The following is a 15413-nucleotide window of genomic DNA, read 5'->3' as shown; positions in this document are numbered from 1 at the left end:
ATAGCTTCAGCTTTAACACTAAAACTAAGATTTCACTGTTAAAGGCTGACCTGATTTACCTGCTTAGTCTCACATATTCAGGCACATGCCGAATCCCCCACATGCTCTTCCTCGTTCTTTCTCTCTCTTTCTTTCTATTGGGATGTGCAGACTGACCCAGCTAGCTGTTGCTAAGTTTATCTCCATAATCTGTACCCCAGAGGCATGCAGAGGCAACCCAGAAAAGACAGAGTGCACTGTCAGAATAATCAGGGTAGGGAGGAGGCGGGGGGTGGGGAGGTGGAGGACGGGATGGAAACTCATGATTGCCTGTTCGGTTTTACTACGAGATGTACTCCACCGCAGAATGAGGGGCCTGTGAGCAAACGTGCGCTAAAGGAAGTGATTTTGCCAGAGTGTGGGAGTGGGAGTATGCGATGATTGAGTGTGACAGCATCACATGAAAGTAGCAGATATTAGCTTCAAAAGCAGAGTGGTTTTAACTCATTGGAAAAGAGCTCAGTGTCCTGTTCCTAGTGACCTCTCTGTTGCTGGAACTGACTCAGCCACTTAATAATTAACACTAACCCCCTAAACCATTTCATGTGGTCCATGCTAATTAGAACATGGAGCACTGGACTATGTGTTTGACTGTTCAATAAGCTCACTAGCTTTCATGTTAAAGCAGATTGCAATATTTTGTCTTTGGTTATGGGACAAATCATTTTTTGTTCTTCAAAATGAAAGGCTCTGAGGCTTCAATATGGGATGATCAAACAACCAAGATATACAGTTCCTGGCTTCTACATATTCATCTGCTTGGAAGTTTCACCCTTTCACTGCAACACTGAATCCTAGTCAATAACGTTTTTTGACAAGAACTTACAAAAAAAAAGGCTTTCTATGACAACATGAAAACAGATTTCCACAAAACAAATGTCAATTCATTAAAGATATAGAATATAAAATAAGTGCAGAAGTGTTCACCCCCTCGACTCATTATTTAGTAGATGCACCTTTGCTCACAATCATAGCATTGAACCAGTGTGGATAGGTCTCAGTCAGCCTTGCACATCTGGATGCTACCCCCATTCTTCTTAGCAAAGCTACTCAAGCTTTGTCAGTTTGCACAGGGATCTTAAGAGAACAGATCTTCTTAAGTCCAACCTCAAATTCTTAACTGGATTGATGTCTATACTCTGACTTGGCCACTCCAGAACATTCACCTTGATGTCTTTCAACCATGCCTGTGCAGCTTTGGCTGTATGCTTTAGTGTCATTGTCTTGCTGGAAAACAAATCTTCTCCCAAGCTAAGGTTGTCCTCCAGGATTTCCTTATACTTTACTGAACACATTTACCCTTCACCTGTACAAAACATCCAGGGCCAGCTGCTGAGAAACATCCCCACATCATGATGCTGCCACCACCATGCTTCACAGTGGGGATGGTGCGTTTATGATGATGTGCAGTGTTTGGCCTCTGCCAAATGTAGCATCTATTCTGAAGGCCAAACAGCTCCATTCTGGTCTTATCAGACCAAAAAATCTTCTTCAGGTTCACTTCAGAGTCTCCTACATGCCTTCTCGGGATCTGATATGAGGTTTTTCCACCAGTGGCTTTCTCTTTGTCATTCTCCTGCAAAGCTGTGACTGCTGAAACCCAGCTGCTGATGCTTGTAACTCCTTCAGAGGATTCATAGGTATGTTGGTGGCCTCCCTTCTAGTCTCTTTCTCGCACAGTCACTCTTTTTTTTTGGCTCTAGACAGATTTATGCATGTGATACTTCCATTTCTTTGTAATCGATTCATCTGTACTCCAAGGGATATTCAGTGACTTGGAAATATTCTTGTAACCCATGCCCTGACCTATGCTTTTCAATAACCCATTCATAGTTAGTGTTCTTTTGTCTTTATGGTGTAGTTATAACCAAGAATACTGACTCACCAGTGACTGGACTGTCCAGATACATGTGGCTTTATACTAAAATCACTTAATACCCATTTACTGTACCCTGATGATCTCCCTTTCACTCACTGTGTGACTTATAACACCAGTCGGCCACACCTGTATTAAATTACGTGAGCTAGTTTTAAAGGGAGTAAATACTTCTGCAAGCACTTAATTTGCCTTTTATCATTTTAATTAAGTGGCACTACTTTGTAGAAACCTGCTTTTGCTTTGACATGTATTTTTCTGTAAATTCTTGTTCAAAAAGCCAATTTTTTTTTCTAAATGATTCAATGTTGAAAAGTAGGAAAACTTCAAAGAGGGGTTAAAACTTTTAATAGAGACTGTATATTAACACCTACAGAGAACACCAGGGTGCCAGATTTGTAGTCCGGTACAGCACAGGAAATGCAACACAGTGTTTTGGCTGAGTCACTGGAATATACTCTAAATCTTTAAGTCAGTATGTTAAACCAGAATGAGGCATTCACTCTGAGTAACTGAGGTTGTGGTGTCTGTGCAGTGAGCTGACAACAACACTGTGTGTTGGAAAAGTCTCTTGGGTCAGAACCAGGGGATTTCAGTCATACAGGTGGAGGGCTAAGTGTAGCTAAGACCTGTGGTGTAGCTGGGTGTTACCCTGTTTTAGAGAACAGTGGCATATTTTTATAAAGAGCCCCTATCCTTTGCAGTGCAGATAAGATAAATAGCTACTATTACTCCAAATGGCCTACAGTCATGAACAGACAATGAGCCCCGTGATAACAGAAGCCCCCCCCCAACCCTCCTACACAGGAGCAAGACTACAAAAAACAACTGTGTCTTGTTGTGGTGATTGTGTGTCTTTCAATAGTCATTTGTCTGACTTTTCATCGCAAAATGTCAACACTTATTTAATACATGATACTGGTCTGTTGGGATCCTCGGTCTGTGCTCTGTATATCTGTTGAACAACCCAAGGGTACTACCTTCACTGGAAGACACAAAAGTGGGACATCAGCATCACAGTTTCTTCCATCACTCAACAACTCATTATGTATCACATCCTTTCTTACTACATAATAAACAGGTATCGCCGATTTTCATGAAAAACAGCAAATTGTGTTTTGAGGATTCATATTAATATTCAGTTGATCTGGTCAGAAGACCCAGCCCTTTGAAACCACAGAGGTTCTTTTAAATCTGGTTAAGTATTATGAGTGTCTTATTTTAAGATGTTGTCAATGATGAGCAAAAGATTAATAAAAGAGATGGTTCTGGGGTGGGTTTGGAAAAAAACAAAGGAGGATAGTTCCACCAAACCTGCCTGGAGGTCTTTTGATAGTCTATAAAGTGAGTTAAATGACCAGTTCAGGATGCAGGGATACTCCAGAGAATGATCCTTTGTGTGCACAGCTGTTTAGCCTTTCAGCAGTTGAAACTTGTTTCCCTGCTGGGGAATGAGTTTTGTATTTGACATGATATTTAAAGGTTTTCTTTAATATCTGTTTTCTGTATTGTTTTCACAGTGTTATTTTTTTAGGTTTCAGTTGCTATTCTTTGTCTGTTTTATGTAGGTTCTTTTAGTCACTCACAGTCATCATCCCTGAATTCAGTTTCTGTGTAATATGATAAATTATTCTTCATTATAAATAGATGAGTTAATGCAATCTTAAATCCCTTCCTAAAATCACAATGTGTGTACAAGACATAGATGCCACCATAAAACACCTGGATGACACATGTGACTTGGTGACATAAATGTCTGAGTCTGCTTTTAAAAAAGAGAGAAGATGATACAACTTTTGATAATACTGTCAAAATTATCCAAAAATCCAATTAAACATCGCCTCTTTTCCAACTCCAAAGACGTCTGCAGTTGCCAGGTTGTTTTCAAGAATGGGAAAACCCTTTGGGTGGAGTACCGAAGCTCTAATGACTAACTAACTAATTCTTTTTTTTTAAAAAAAGCACCAACTATTTTACATCTTAAAGCATACCTCATTCATCTTAAGGGAAACAAGCTTCACCACCCATCCCATCTGACTTGTTGTGATTCAGATGAGAGGGAGGGTAGTGGTAGAGCAACCTGGAAATCCTCCTTCCTTCAAGATCAATGGCATAAAAAGACATTTTAAAAGGGGTGTTCTGACATATAACCACAGTTTAGGCACTTTCAGGTGAGTCGGTAACACTTTTCTAAATAACGCAGGTACATTTTTGTTTGATATGTCAAAATATCCACTGCAAGAAACATTTCAAAGTAAATGCAAAAAATCTAACTAAAATCTAATCTAATTAAAATGTGAAAAACCTACATTTAAGATGGATTAAATGGTAAGTAGGTCTCTGATCTCCATCTATGCCTTTGAAGCAGCCTTACCTTTAACTGTTCAGGACACCAGCATTATGGAGGCTGTTCATGAAATAAAAAAAATAAACACCAATCTAATCTACTTTAAACATGGCGGGTGCATTGGTTCTGAACTTTAGTGTTGACTCTGAAGTCATCAGGATGGGTGGTGGCCATTTTGGACTTCTTTTTGGGATCCTCAGCAGACCTTTTGGCTTCATGTGGGCAGAGCTCCTGTTGCTAGGCAACATCACTGTAGGGATGTTTTGTAGGCCAATGGCTTCTGCATAAATGGGGCTAAATCAATGACAGACAAAACCTGGATTCAGGCACTGCTCTACTTTCAGTGATTTGAGATGTACAGGATATTTGACACATCTATCTCGTACTGTCTACGCATAAACATACAAAAGACACAGAAACCTGCAGTCCAAAAAAACACATTTTTTGATGACACTGGAATCATTTCAGAGTTTAAAGTGGATTACAGGTCAAGATGTTTGCATCTAGTCTCCATGGTAAAAGCAGACTCATGTGCATTGCCCTAGCAGATGTGATGCGATGACTCCTTCATGAATACATCCTGAATAAAGCTACTAAAGTTAAGCAGCTGCTAAACTTTTCAACCTGAACCTACAGGTGTTGACACAGTATTACATTTTGGATTAGTTTTTATTTCATAAAGCTTCAGGTTACTCTCAGGTGCAGGGCTGATCCGTTTAAATGTAATTTGTGAAAAAAAAAAAACATATCTGTGTTCATGACATAAAGTGACAGTGCAGCTTTATCTCTCAGGTTGTGTTTAGAATTTGATTTTGCAATTTTTTCCCCCACAAAATCTGTGTCAGGTTCAAGTTTCAATGTCTGCCAGGCTTCTATACAGTGACAAAATTTCTCATTGTCCATTCCACTGCAGTATTTGAGCACTTTTTTTTCAAACTTGACATTGTGGCTTCTCTACATGTCAGATGAAACAACAGGAAATGTCGACATGAGCTGTAGGATAGAAGTTGCCATGCTGCAGGCTGAAGTAGCTCAAAACTGGAGCTGAGGCCCTGGGACTTCACAACCTATTAACCACAGCTATTTATGGGCATCTCGGCCTACTGTGGACAGCACACTCTTCATCTGAGAACATCACGTCTAATGACAATAATAGACGTCTCAGCTGTGAACCTATAGGGATACCACAAAAGTGATCATTTAAATAAGGACTTATAAGTTGAGGGAGAGGACATGATTGTGTTTGCGAGTCAAAATGAATTGAACACACACTTTATCAGAATGCACATTCACAGATTGTCTCCTGTGCTCCTCCATCCATTGCTTTTATAAAGTTATTTGTATTTCCTTTTAATTTGTTTGGATTTTTACCAACTTCCTAGATTTCATAAAACAAAGTTTCCTACCAGAGTCCTAAAACATGGATCAGTACATTATATCAGACTGAAATCACTGTCAAAGTCTGTCGAAGCCAGAAGAGGCTTCAGTGTTCACTGTCCTGCTACTGTAAACGTAGAGCAATTCAATCTGTCACATTTATTATTTTTATTATTTTATATATATTATTTGTGATACAGAAATAAAATAAAAATAATTGTATTTGCAGCTTTACATAAACATATCTAGTTTTGAAATAATCTGTATTTGTTCAAAGCCACAAGACACTGTGTAATTATATAATGTTACATAATGCCAGCCAGGCATCTTAGGCACACTCACACAGCAAACAATAAACTTATTTTATTTATTCTTTTTCTATATAATTACAGTGTAGGAGGAGCTGTGGGTGAAATAGGTATGAAAGTATGAAGTTAATGCATTCATGATTTGCATAATAAATCAATTCCAAAACTCCATGTGGTGAGGGAAATATGATAGTTAGCCATATGATGGATGATTTTGATCTTTTTGGATGCATAACCAACATTTTGTAATAAAATAATCCTAATTATAATCATGAATGTAAACTGTTTGTTTACCTGGAATACAATTTCTCTACATCATTTGTGACTCCAAAAGGCCATCAAGACCTGAAACCACTTTAGATGTCGGGTTTCATCGAAAGGAAGGCCTCAAGTCAACCACAAAGAGGAAAGGAGTCAATAAATAAATGTAGAGAGCAGCTTTTAAGTTATTTCCTGTGTCATGATCAGAAGGGGAGATAATGATCACATATAAAGCAGTAAAGGAACCAGTGTGTGTGCTGTTCTGGCTTCTTCTAGCTGAGGCTTTGGTTAAAGCTCCCATTAGCTTGTCTGTAGCCTGTCAGTAATGGTAAATAATGCATCTGCACTAACCTGAGGGATATACTGTAGGACTAAGCACACAGAATCGGGGGTACGAAATAAACTATGATTCAAGCAAGAAACACTCATGCTACAAATAGCATAGGAGGCAAACCAAGACTGTATTTTACTTTACTGCATGCCAAGCTCAGTAATAAGACGTACATTTGTTGTATTAGTCCCATTGTTGAGTTTTCACAGAATTATGTCTAATAATCATCAAAAAAAGAAGAATTATCAACCAATCGGCATGACTCTTTGCAGGTTTCTGGAAGCATGATAGGTCGATCGGGTGCACATGACCCGTATGTTCATACATGCTAACCTGTCAAGTGTCAGAGAAAGTGAGAGCTGTTGCCTCTTAGACAGGTTTCAGCTGAGAACAGCCACACCCAAAGGTTTTTACGCATTCCACAAGCCCACGTCTTTCCCTGGCGTCGGCTCGTTGACTCGCTTTGTCACTAAAGGTGGGGCTCAGGCAAGTGCAAAGCTCAGGGTGAGAAAGTTTAAAATGTGAGCTTAAAAGACCTTTGAAGTGGGTAGATTAGTGTTACTGACTTCACCTTTAATGCAGATCCAAAGTATTTTCTATCCATTGTATTCATCGCCCAGCAAATAATCACAAATTACAGGCAAGAGTGTGTGATAGCCCATATGAACTAAAAAAAAAAAGCCTCAGTTTACGCTCAGAGACACACAGTGCATTAGGTGACATGTTTCTTTATTACAATGAATATTGTCATTCGAGTCGACAAAATGATCTCATCTCGTGCCTGTCACGATTTTTAACAGCAGTTTGCTTCGTTTTCATGGGTGAACATTATAGTTTTCATTTTTCAGAGATCTTCTTGTATTTTTGTCCAAGTTGGCTTCAAAGTTGAGATTCAACTCTCCACCCTATTAACAGTCAAAATAGCTTCATTGTTAGAAATTTGTACAAATAACAAACATAATCTCTTTCAGTTGAAGTAACTTCTGCATTTCCATTTGTCTGACTGGACGTATTCAGACTGCTATGTTTATGCCTTTACTTACTTTAATTACAAGGACACGGTTGCTGTTTTGTATTTTATCTTTTACATGCTTTAAATTTTTGCACCTTTGCCTGTAAAGAATGTTTGGTACATGAGGTTAATAATCTTGCTTGTCTGCTTTGTCTGCCAAAGTTAACCCTTGTCTTTAAAATGCTATGAAAATAAAATCATTCAGATTCAGCAAACTTTATTTGGTCCACGGGGACAATTAAATTTTTAATATACTACTACTACTACTACTACTACTACTACTACTACTACTACTAATTTTAATAATAATAATATTAATAATAATAATAGCTATCATTATGCCAACTCCTAATCATTTAATCCTAATCCTAATCAAAACCCATTGGTGGTTTTGGTAATCTTATGGGAACAGAAAATAAGATTAAACAAGATAAAGCCTTTACACAAGAAAGATAGATGTCCAACAACTGAGAGTAACGAGGGCCACACCCGCTTACAGCGCCTGCAGCGTGTGAAAAAAGCACGGCATTGATTGGCTGAGCGTCACCATGGCAATACGATGACGTCTTCATCCCTTGCTCTAATTGGAGGAAACCCCGTGGCCGCAGTCTCTGCAGAGTTCCGGTCAGTGAAACTACCACACAAGCCCCGCCTCTTTATCTCATTTCTGAGCCACTATTGGTTTACACTGCTAACACTTCCTGACTATTAAATGAAATTCTGAATTATGATTGGACAAATTACCCTTCACATAAGCCGTCTTCTATTTTAGCAGGTACGGTTGAGTTATTTTGCTGCCCCTATTCTTTGCCTTTCTGCCCAACCTCTCTATCCAGCTTGGGGAGCGAATTTGGACCTCAGCAGGTCAGAAACGATGAGTATTTGAACTTGTTTCCTTTAAACCGCCGGTTAGTCGCTAAAACTGACGAAATGTGATTTCGGTTAGTGCCTCGTATGAGTAATTGTAATGCGACATGTATGTCAGAAAGGAGTGGTCGATGTAGCTACCAGTGGCTACTAGTTTTTGCTAATTTGCTTGCAAGGTGCACCAGACAGCTTTGTGGCGGGTTTGCTAACCGCAGTTGCGAAACCCTTTATATAGTTTGTTCATTGTTTTGTTTTACACGGCGTGTTGTGTAGATAAGCTATAAAGTGATGTCTTTTCTTCAAATCGAGCGTATATTACAATCAATGAGACTATGCTTCATTAAACCTCATGCCGATGCGTGCCTTAATTCTGCTAAAATAGCTAATTGTATTGTATCGCCTCACCTCCACAGCTTGTGAGGAAGAACACCGTCGGTCCTCGACTGCCACACACACCCGGATTTCTGATTCCTCCATCCTCACAAATAAACTATGTCTACGGATGTAGCGACTCTTATTCAGACGGCCAAGCTGGCTGAGCAGGCTGAGCGCTATGAAGACATGGCCAAATTTATGAAGGAGGTTACAGAGAATTCAGAGGAGCTGACGGACGAGCAGAGGAACCTGCTGTCCGTCGCCTACAAAAACGTGGTCGGGGCGAAGCGATCTGCCTGGAGGGTGTTGTCCAGCATCGAAAGCAAGACCGAACCTGGCGACAAGAAGCTGCCCATGGTCAAAGAATATCGGGAAAAGGTGGAGGGGGAGCTGCGCGTTGTCTGCGAGGAAGTTTTGGTAACGTATCAGCATTTTCTCCACAGTTTTAAGTCTGCAGCATGTTACCTGTATGGTATAGGGAGACAAGGCTTCGAGGCAAATCTGCGTTGTTTTAATTGTAGTTAAATTATTAATGTAGCCATCTGTAGTCCTGTCAATAGTATCGTGAGAAACGTAGAAGAGTCGTTGCTTTATTTTGTTCTTTAACAGGTGTTTCTGTTTATGATAAAGCTTCCCACACAACATTTATAGTGGCATGACTGATTTAGTGCAATAATTTATGTAAAATGGCGTTGCATCCCTATGGTTTCCTGGCCTATGGTTGTAGAAATATGGCCTCTAAAGCCAGAGAGGACAAGGAAGTATTATGCAGTCCTCCCACTGTTCCTGCCTTTTGGGAATCTGGATTTAGAACAATGGGCTTGAAACCTTGAGAGGGCGTGAACTGACAAAAAGGTCATAGCCGTTACCATTTTGGCAAGGTGTGTCTGAATGGATAGAGAGCAAACCGAGGAACCATACAGGAAATGTAAGCTGTAGCCCTACAGCTGTGTCCTATGTGTAGTATCCATGTAGTCCCATCTGGCAGATAGTAGTCTAATGTGGCTACCCAAGTGCAAGAACGTACATGCATAAATGACTCATTTTCCCTCAAGTCTAGTTGATACAGATCACCAAAAATGACATCCCGCATTGCTGGCAGTTAAAGCCAGGTGAAACGAATGCATTCTCAGGCATTAGTGACCATCTTTTAAGATGTGGAGTTACTGGAATACTATGTTGTATGCTTTCACCTCTTGCTTAATCTAATGCAGAGCCAGAGCTTTACATTGTTTGTCGCCTGCCTAGATAATGGATTAGATGAGATGGAGATTAGAGGATGTGGGTGAGGGGACTTAGCAGTAAGATCGAGATAATTTCCCTGAGCTGCTGTCTTTTTAAAATGCGCTGCAAACCTGTAGGGATCATTCATTCTCTGAGAGCTTCCCATGTGTGCTCCGGACAATGTGAGCCTCCATGGCTGTGACTCAGCTTTCAATATCTCCGTCAGTGACTGTTGACTGAGGGTTTGTCAGCAGAGAAGGGTGTGTGTCAGTCCTCATTCTGTAACTTGTTTGCAGAAGCGTGACGTGATAGGAGGGCCCCCACAAAGGCAGAAAAGCAAAAACTGACAGACAAATAAGCTGCTCGTGTGCCCTCCTTTGTCGTGATTTGCCGAACAGAACACGGTTATACCACATGGGCATGGCATCTCAACCGGAAGCAGAGGCATGGGGATGCATGGCTTCCAGTTTCCACATAGGATGTGATTATAGGGCTTGAAACCCTGCAGAGTGTTAGTTGATTCAGGCCTATTGGCATGCCTTGAACATGACATTGTAAATTGTAGCTTGATACCTAAAGCTTCAGAACACATAAAGCACTCCAAAAATGTAAATTGGGTTTTGCCAGCTGGATTTTGAGCTTAGACTTGCTTGATATTTGAGTGGTGACTTTTTTTTTTTTGCCTGATTATTGCATTTGCTGAGTAAAGGGGAAAAGAATACCTACAACAGTGTTAAACCAGATCCCGTGGAGCTAATGGCAATCTTGCTACTTGGATTGGGGGATTAGTCCGTATTTGGATTGCATTTATCAATTTGTGTTTGACATGTAGCGGCATTCACACACTCCAGCCAGGCTTTCATCCCGCGATATTGTTTGTGCTTTGTGTTTAGCACTGGTCACTGAAATGAAACGTTTGTGTGAAAGCTCTGAGAGCAGATCTACTCTTCTTGTCTGCTGTGCAGCGCAGGCAAAGAAAAAGGAATGTTTAGCACTTGAGACGTGTTTCAGCTGAGCCAATCTTGTCAGTAAATGACCAGGGAGTGGCTGCTGTGCTGGAAAACCACTTTTGCTATTGTAAAAATAAATTTCTGTAAGTTAAAGGAAACTTGCGTTTGGGTGTTGGCTCTCAATAGTTTGCTTTGTGTCTTCACAGTAGGGATTGACGCTCTTTTACCACGGTTGAAGTGTTGGCAAGCATTTTTTTCCCCCCAGGGTGAAATGGTATATCTGCTCTTACACTGACATTAATTAGCCTTCATAATAGTCCAAGAATGTCCATTGAAAGACAAATGCCTTAACATGGAATGCAATCGCAGAATATGGCAACGTCTTATTTGTTCTGTATTTCGCTGCATCACATTTCCTACTTAAACTGTTTATTATGATGTTTAAATTCTTTGCTTTTTTTAGCGACTAGTTCAACGAGAGATTCAAAGTTGCACTACTTCTTTCTTGTGTAAAAGTACGGGTTACGTTTTAACAATCTAAATGTTGTAAAAACAAACATTGGTATTTGTTTTTCTGAACTCAAAGCTGAAGGTTCTAACTGGAAGAGAGCACAGCTTTTGTGGCAAACGGTAGTAAACTTGCCTTGCTAGCTCAAACTACTGTATCTTTGAGTTGTTTAACTTTTAATTCTAATTTCTGAACTTCATAAACTTCAATGAGGCATATTCTAAAGTTGTCATCAAGAGATGGAATAGTGTTTGGTTTTTAAAATATGTATACATGCAGGGCTTACAGAAAGAATACCTTCCAGGAATGATGATGCTATTTTCCCAGATAATTCATAGGTCAGTGGCGGTACTTCTAGCTTACGTTTATCTGTTGCCATTACCTGCTACACTGGAGGTTGGCTGTTCAGCATAATTTAACATAGTGATGTATGACAGTAAAAAATGAAACGCCATCATAGTTCTACAAACCCAGAGCAAAACTTGAAATTTCCTCCCTACCCTCAAGTCCTGCTTTGTAGCACAGGCCTCACAGGACAGACCAGAGACTTAGCCTTGTTGTGGACAACTTGGAGGGACTTTGACAAACAAAATGCTCCCTCTAAATGTCAGTGAATGTGAATATGCACTAGACTACCAGTGGAACAGAACTGTAGTCATTATTCACTGAGCTGAGCTGCTGTGAAGAGGAAAAGGAATGGTGCATTCTGGTGGATATTGGATAACTGGACATTTGGATGAGCCAGCCACAGCCGTTTCATATTGCACTATGCAAAGTTGGCGTGTGTGTTCTCACAACTTAATTTTTGCCCATTGTGGTACCATTGGTGACCATCCTATAAATACTGACTGCAGTTTCAGCAAATGATCCTTGAGATTTGGCCTTGACTGTCAGTTGAATGTGATGATGTTCTTGTGGTTTGACTAATTTGTTCTGAAGTGTACTGCTCTGTTTTTGCATCTAACAATTGATGTGATATTTTTTTCTTGTCTTCTCAGTTACTCCTGAAAGAATATTTAATTAAAAATGCCAAGCAAGCAGAGAGCAAAGTCTTCTATCAAAAGATGAAGGGGGACTACCATAGATACCTTGCTGAAGTCGCTTCAGACAAACAAGGTGAGTTTACCTCATATCCACCTTTATTTACCTTCATTGCCTTTTTTTTTTAAGACATCAGCACTTTGCTTGTTTGTGTTCTATGTAGAGTAGTCATTAAGGCGTCCAATTATCTTTTTCATGAATGTGTGTGTATATATATATAAGGAGCTTTTACCACAACCTATTGCTATATCCAAGATGCCCTGCTTGGACAAATTTTTGGTGAAATTAAAGTCTATGGATGTTCAGAGTTTTAAAATAAAGTTGCTGTAAGTGAACTTGTATGTCAGTCTTGGCACATATTGACCTAATTTCTTTGATTCATTTTTGTCTTTAGCACCCATGAAAGAGTCACAGGATGCATATGAGTCTGCGCTTGAAATCAGCCAGGACATGCCACCGACACATCCCATTCGCTTGGGCCTGGCACTTAACTTTTCCGTCTTCTACTATGAGATCCTCAACAACCCAGATAAAGCCTGTCATTTGGCCAAAAAGGTCTGTTGATCTTTCTCACTAAAATTGGCCTCTTATCGGTTTCTTAAGTTGTAAACAGCCAGAGATGGACCATGTTCAAAGTGTTAACATTTGCGGTTTTGCTTGCAGGCGTTCGACGAGGCCATTGCAGAGCTCGACCAGCTAAGTGAGGATTCCTACAAAGACAGCACTCTTATCATGCAGCTCCTCAGAGACAATCTGACAGTGAGTCTTCTGCTATCGCATGACACAAAAATAATCTGTCCTGTTGATGAATAGCGCCATGCTTGTTCCACAATGGGCTCTAAATGGTGAAAATCCATTTTGTGGTTGTTATAAACTTGGAGGTGTGAAGTAAAACTATTAGATATGACAACATTTACTTGTGCCATAACTCAAGTCCGCCAACAAGTCGATAGAATCCCAGCTTCACAAAGAGTATGAACTGGACTCAAGTGTTCCCTCACACCTGACTAGTCAATAGTAGTCCAGTTAAAGTTTTGGATAGTCCTGCCTCCTCACTGCCCACTGCTGGGAGATGAGCTGGTCAGCATGAGCTGCTGGTTGGCAGTGCAGGACGTTTTGACTTTTTAGAGCTGCTTCTGCTTAATTTAAAAATGTCTCCGCCGCAACCAAAGTTTGCCAAATGTTTTGCTGTAGGCTGCAAGGAAGCATGAATGAGCCTTTAACAGTAACATCTCAGTGATGTCTCCTTCCATTGTCAGGAACAAAGGGAAACTGGACACCTGTACACAACTCTGGCATTTGAACAATGATACATTTAGCAAGGCTCTAAAGTGTGTTGTTGTGCTTCTCGATGGTAGTGAATAAAGCTTCAAGTACAAACATGAAAATGTGATCCATTTCTTGTGGCTTAGTAGATTTGCATACATTTTTGATAATGGATTTGTGAATATACCAATAAAAAGTATTTTTTAAGTGTAAAATATCGGGTGTCAGAAATGAGTGAGTCTGGATATTTTTGACTGTATTTTAACCAAATGTCTGTCTCTTTTCTCAGTTATGGACATCTGACAGTGCTGCTGAGGAGGGCGATGGTGGAGAAGGAGGAGAGGCTGGAGAGAACGAGAACTAAAACACACAATCCCTCACTGGGGGTTATTTCCAAAAACAACAAAAGGGAAAAAAAACTTTTTACACATCCTTCATTCCTTAATGCTCCACTCAAACATTCTACCTATGAAAGCCACTGCTGAAATTGTAGTGTAAGGAAAATAATTAAAAAAACATTCTTCTGCAATTCAGATTTGGTCAAGACTAGTAAAAAGAGAAACCATCCATTTCTTTGGTTTGTGTTTGTCCCGGCCTTCCATTTGTACAGTTTCAGCTGTAACAAAAAAATGATTGATAGCTTGACATGAAATCAGACCCCTTGCTCAATTTAGAGTTAGTGCAACTGGAAGTTCTGAGAAATTCAGGATTGTTTTCCAAGAAGAATTGTTACAAAATAAATAAGTTTCTCTCATATCTTTTTGTAGTGTGTCTGTCTCTATACAGTTGCGTGGTACAGTTAGAGCGGCTGAAGTTAAACTTCAAACCAATCTAGTTCTCATACTGCAGGGATGCCTGTGCACTTTACATGCTGGCAACAATTGCTGTAACACAGCCAAATAGTGTCCAATGGTTAATTCCTCACTTTCTGCCCTGGTTATTGTGCCACTTTGAAGCGTGTCTTTTGCTGCAAATGGCGAGTCTGACCAAATGCAGGGACCTTTTTAATGGGAAAACGGCAATTGTGTCATGCATGTCTCTTGAGATATTACACTGGAAGGGGAACAATTGCCGTAACACACAAGTCCAAGTGTCAAATTTAGTAATTTTCAATGCAGGTTTGTACACGTCTTACATAAGGGTAATTTGTTAGTCTGTCCAGTGATTGTCATTAGAGATTTGGACCACTATTGTTTTGCTATTCATTCAACTGTAGTATCTAAAAGCCTTGTGGAACTGTTTGAATCCCTATGTATCACCTATGTTAACATGAATAAACATTTTATAAATCAAGTCAAGTTTTCTGTTTTCATTTTTACTTTAATTATAGAGGTGCTTTAATGTTTAATTGTTTAATTTTTGCTTTGTTGAGACACTTGATACTTTTATTTTGGATTTCCTCTGAACAGTGTAAAACATTAATGACCTCAACTCAGAGCAAAAGCCCAACTACTGGAGCATTCCCTTAGAGTATTTCTTTTTAGGTTATACATAAAGTCTAAGATACGTGATGCAAAAATCTGAGAACTGAGTTATCTTTGTGCCTATTCAGATCTAACACAATCGGTGGTGGCAGGTGCATTTATGAGTACTGTTCTTTAATTATTTAGTCTATAAATTCCAAAACGAAA

The 15413-nt window shown here is 39.7% G+C and overlaps 1 protein-coding gene across 2 annotated transcripts; it reads left to right on the top strand.

Annotated features, from left to right (window-relative positions):
• The first annotated feature begins 8272 nt into the window (after positions 1-8272).
• On the top strand, positions 8273-15075 carry LOC110971046 (14-3-3 protein zeta-like). 2 transcript variants are annotated; one of them, XM_022221373.2, is made up of 6 exons: positions 8273-8415; positions 8832-9210; positions 12474-12591; positions 12911-13071; positions 13180-13275; positions 14072-15075. In XM_022221373.2, the coding sequence occupies exons 2-6, from the start codon at positions 8911-8913 to the stop codon at positions 14144-14146; spliced, it is 750 nt and encodes a 249-aa protein (XP_022077065.1). In that variant the 5' UTR covers positions 8273-8415; positions 8832-8910; the 3' UTR covers positions 14147-15075. The 2 variants fall into 2 exon arrangements, with proteins under 2 accessions (XP_022077065.1, XP_051801852.1); XM_051945892.1 differs by lacking the exon at positions 8273-8415 and adding an exon at positions 8475-8492.
• Positions 15076-15413: the final 338 nt, after the last annotated feature.

This window comes from Acanthochromis polyacanthus, chromosome 1 (genome assembly GCF_021347895.1).
Source record: "Acanthochromis polyacanthus isolate Apoly-LR-REF ecotype Palm Island chromosome 1, KAUST_Apoly_ChrSc, whole genome shotgun sequence".
Lineage (NCBI taxonomy): Eukaryota > Metazoa > Chordata > Actinopteri > Pomacentridae > Acanthochromis > Acanthochromis polyacanthus.
This window is presented reverse-complemented; position numbering and strand designations above follow the sequence as displayed.

Coding starts and splice junctions, on each gene's coding strand:
- LOC110971046 (XM_022221373.2), top strand. CDS start 8,911: ATGTCTACGGATGTAGCGACTCTTATTCAGACGGCCAAGCTGGCTGAG. Junction 12,592..12,910: donor AGTCGCTTCAGACAAACAAG/GTGAGTTTACCT, acceptor TTTTGTCTTTAG/CACCCATGAAAGAGTCACAG. Junction 13,072..13,179: donor CCTGTCATTTGGCCAAAAAG/GTCTGTTGATCT, acceptor TTTTGCTTGCAG/GCGTTCGACGAGGCCATTGC.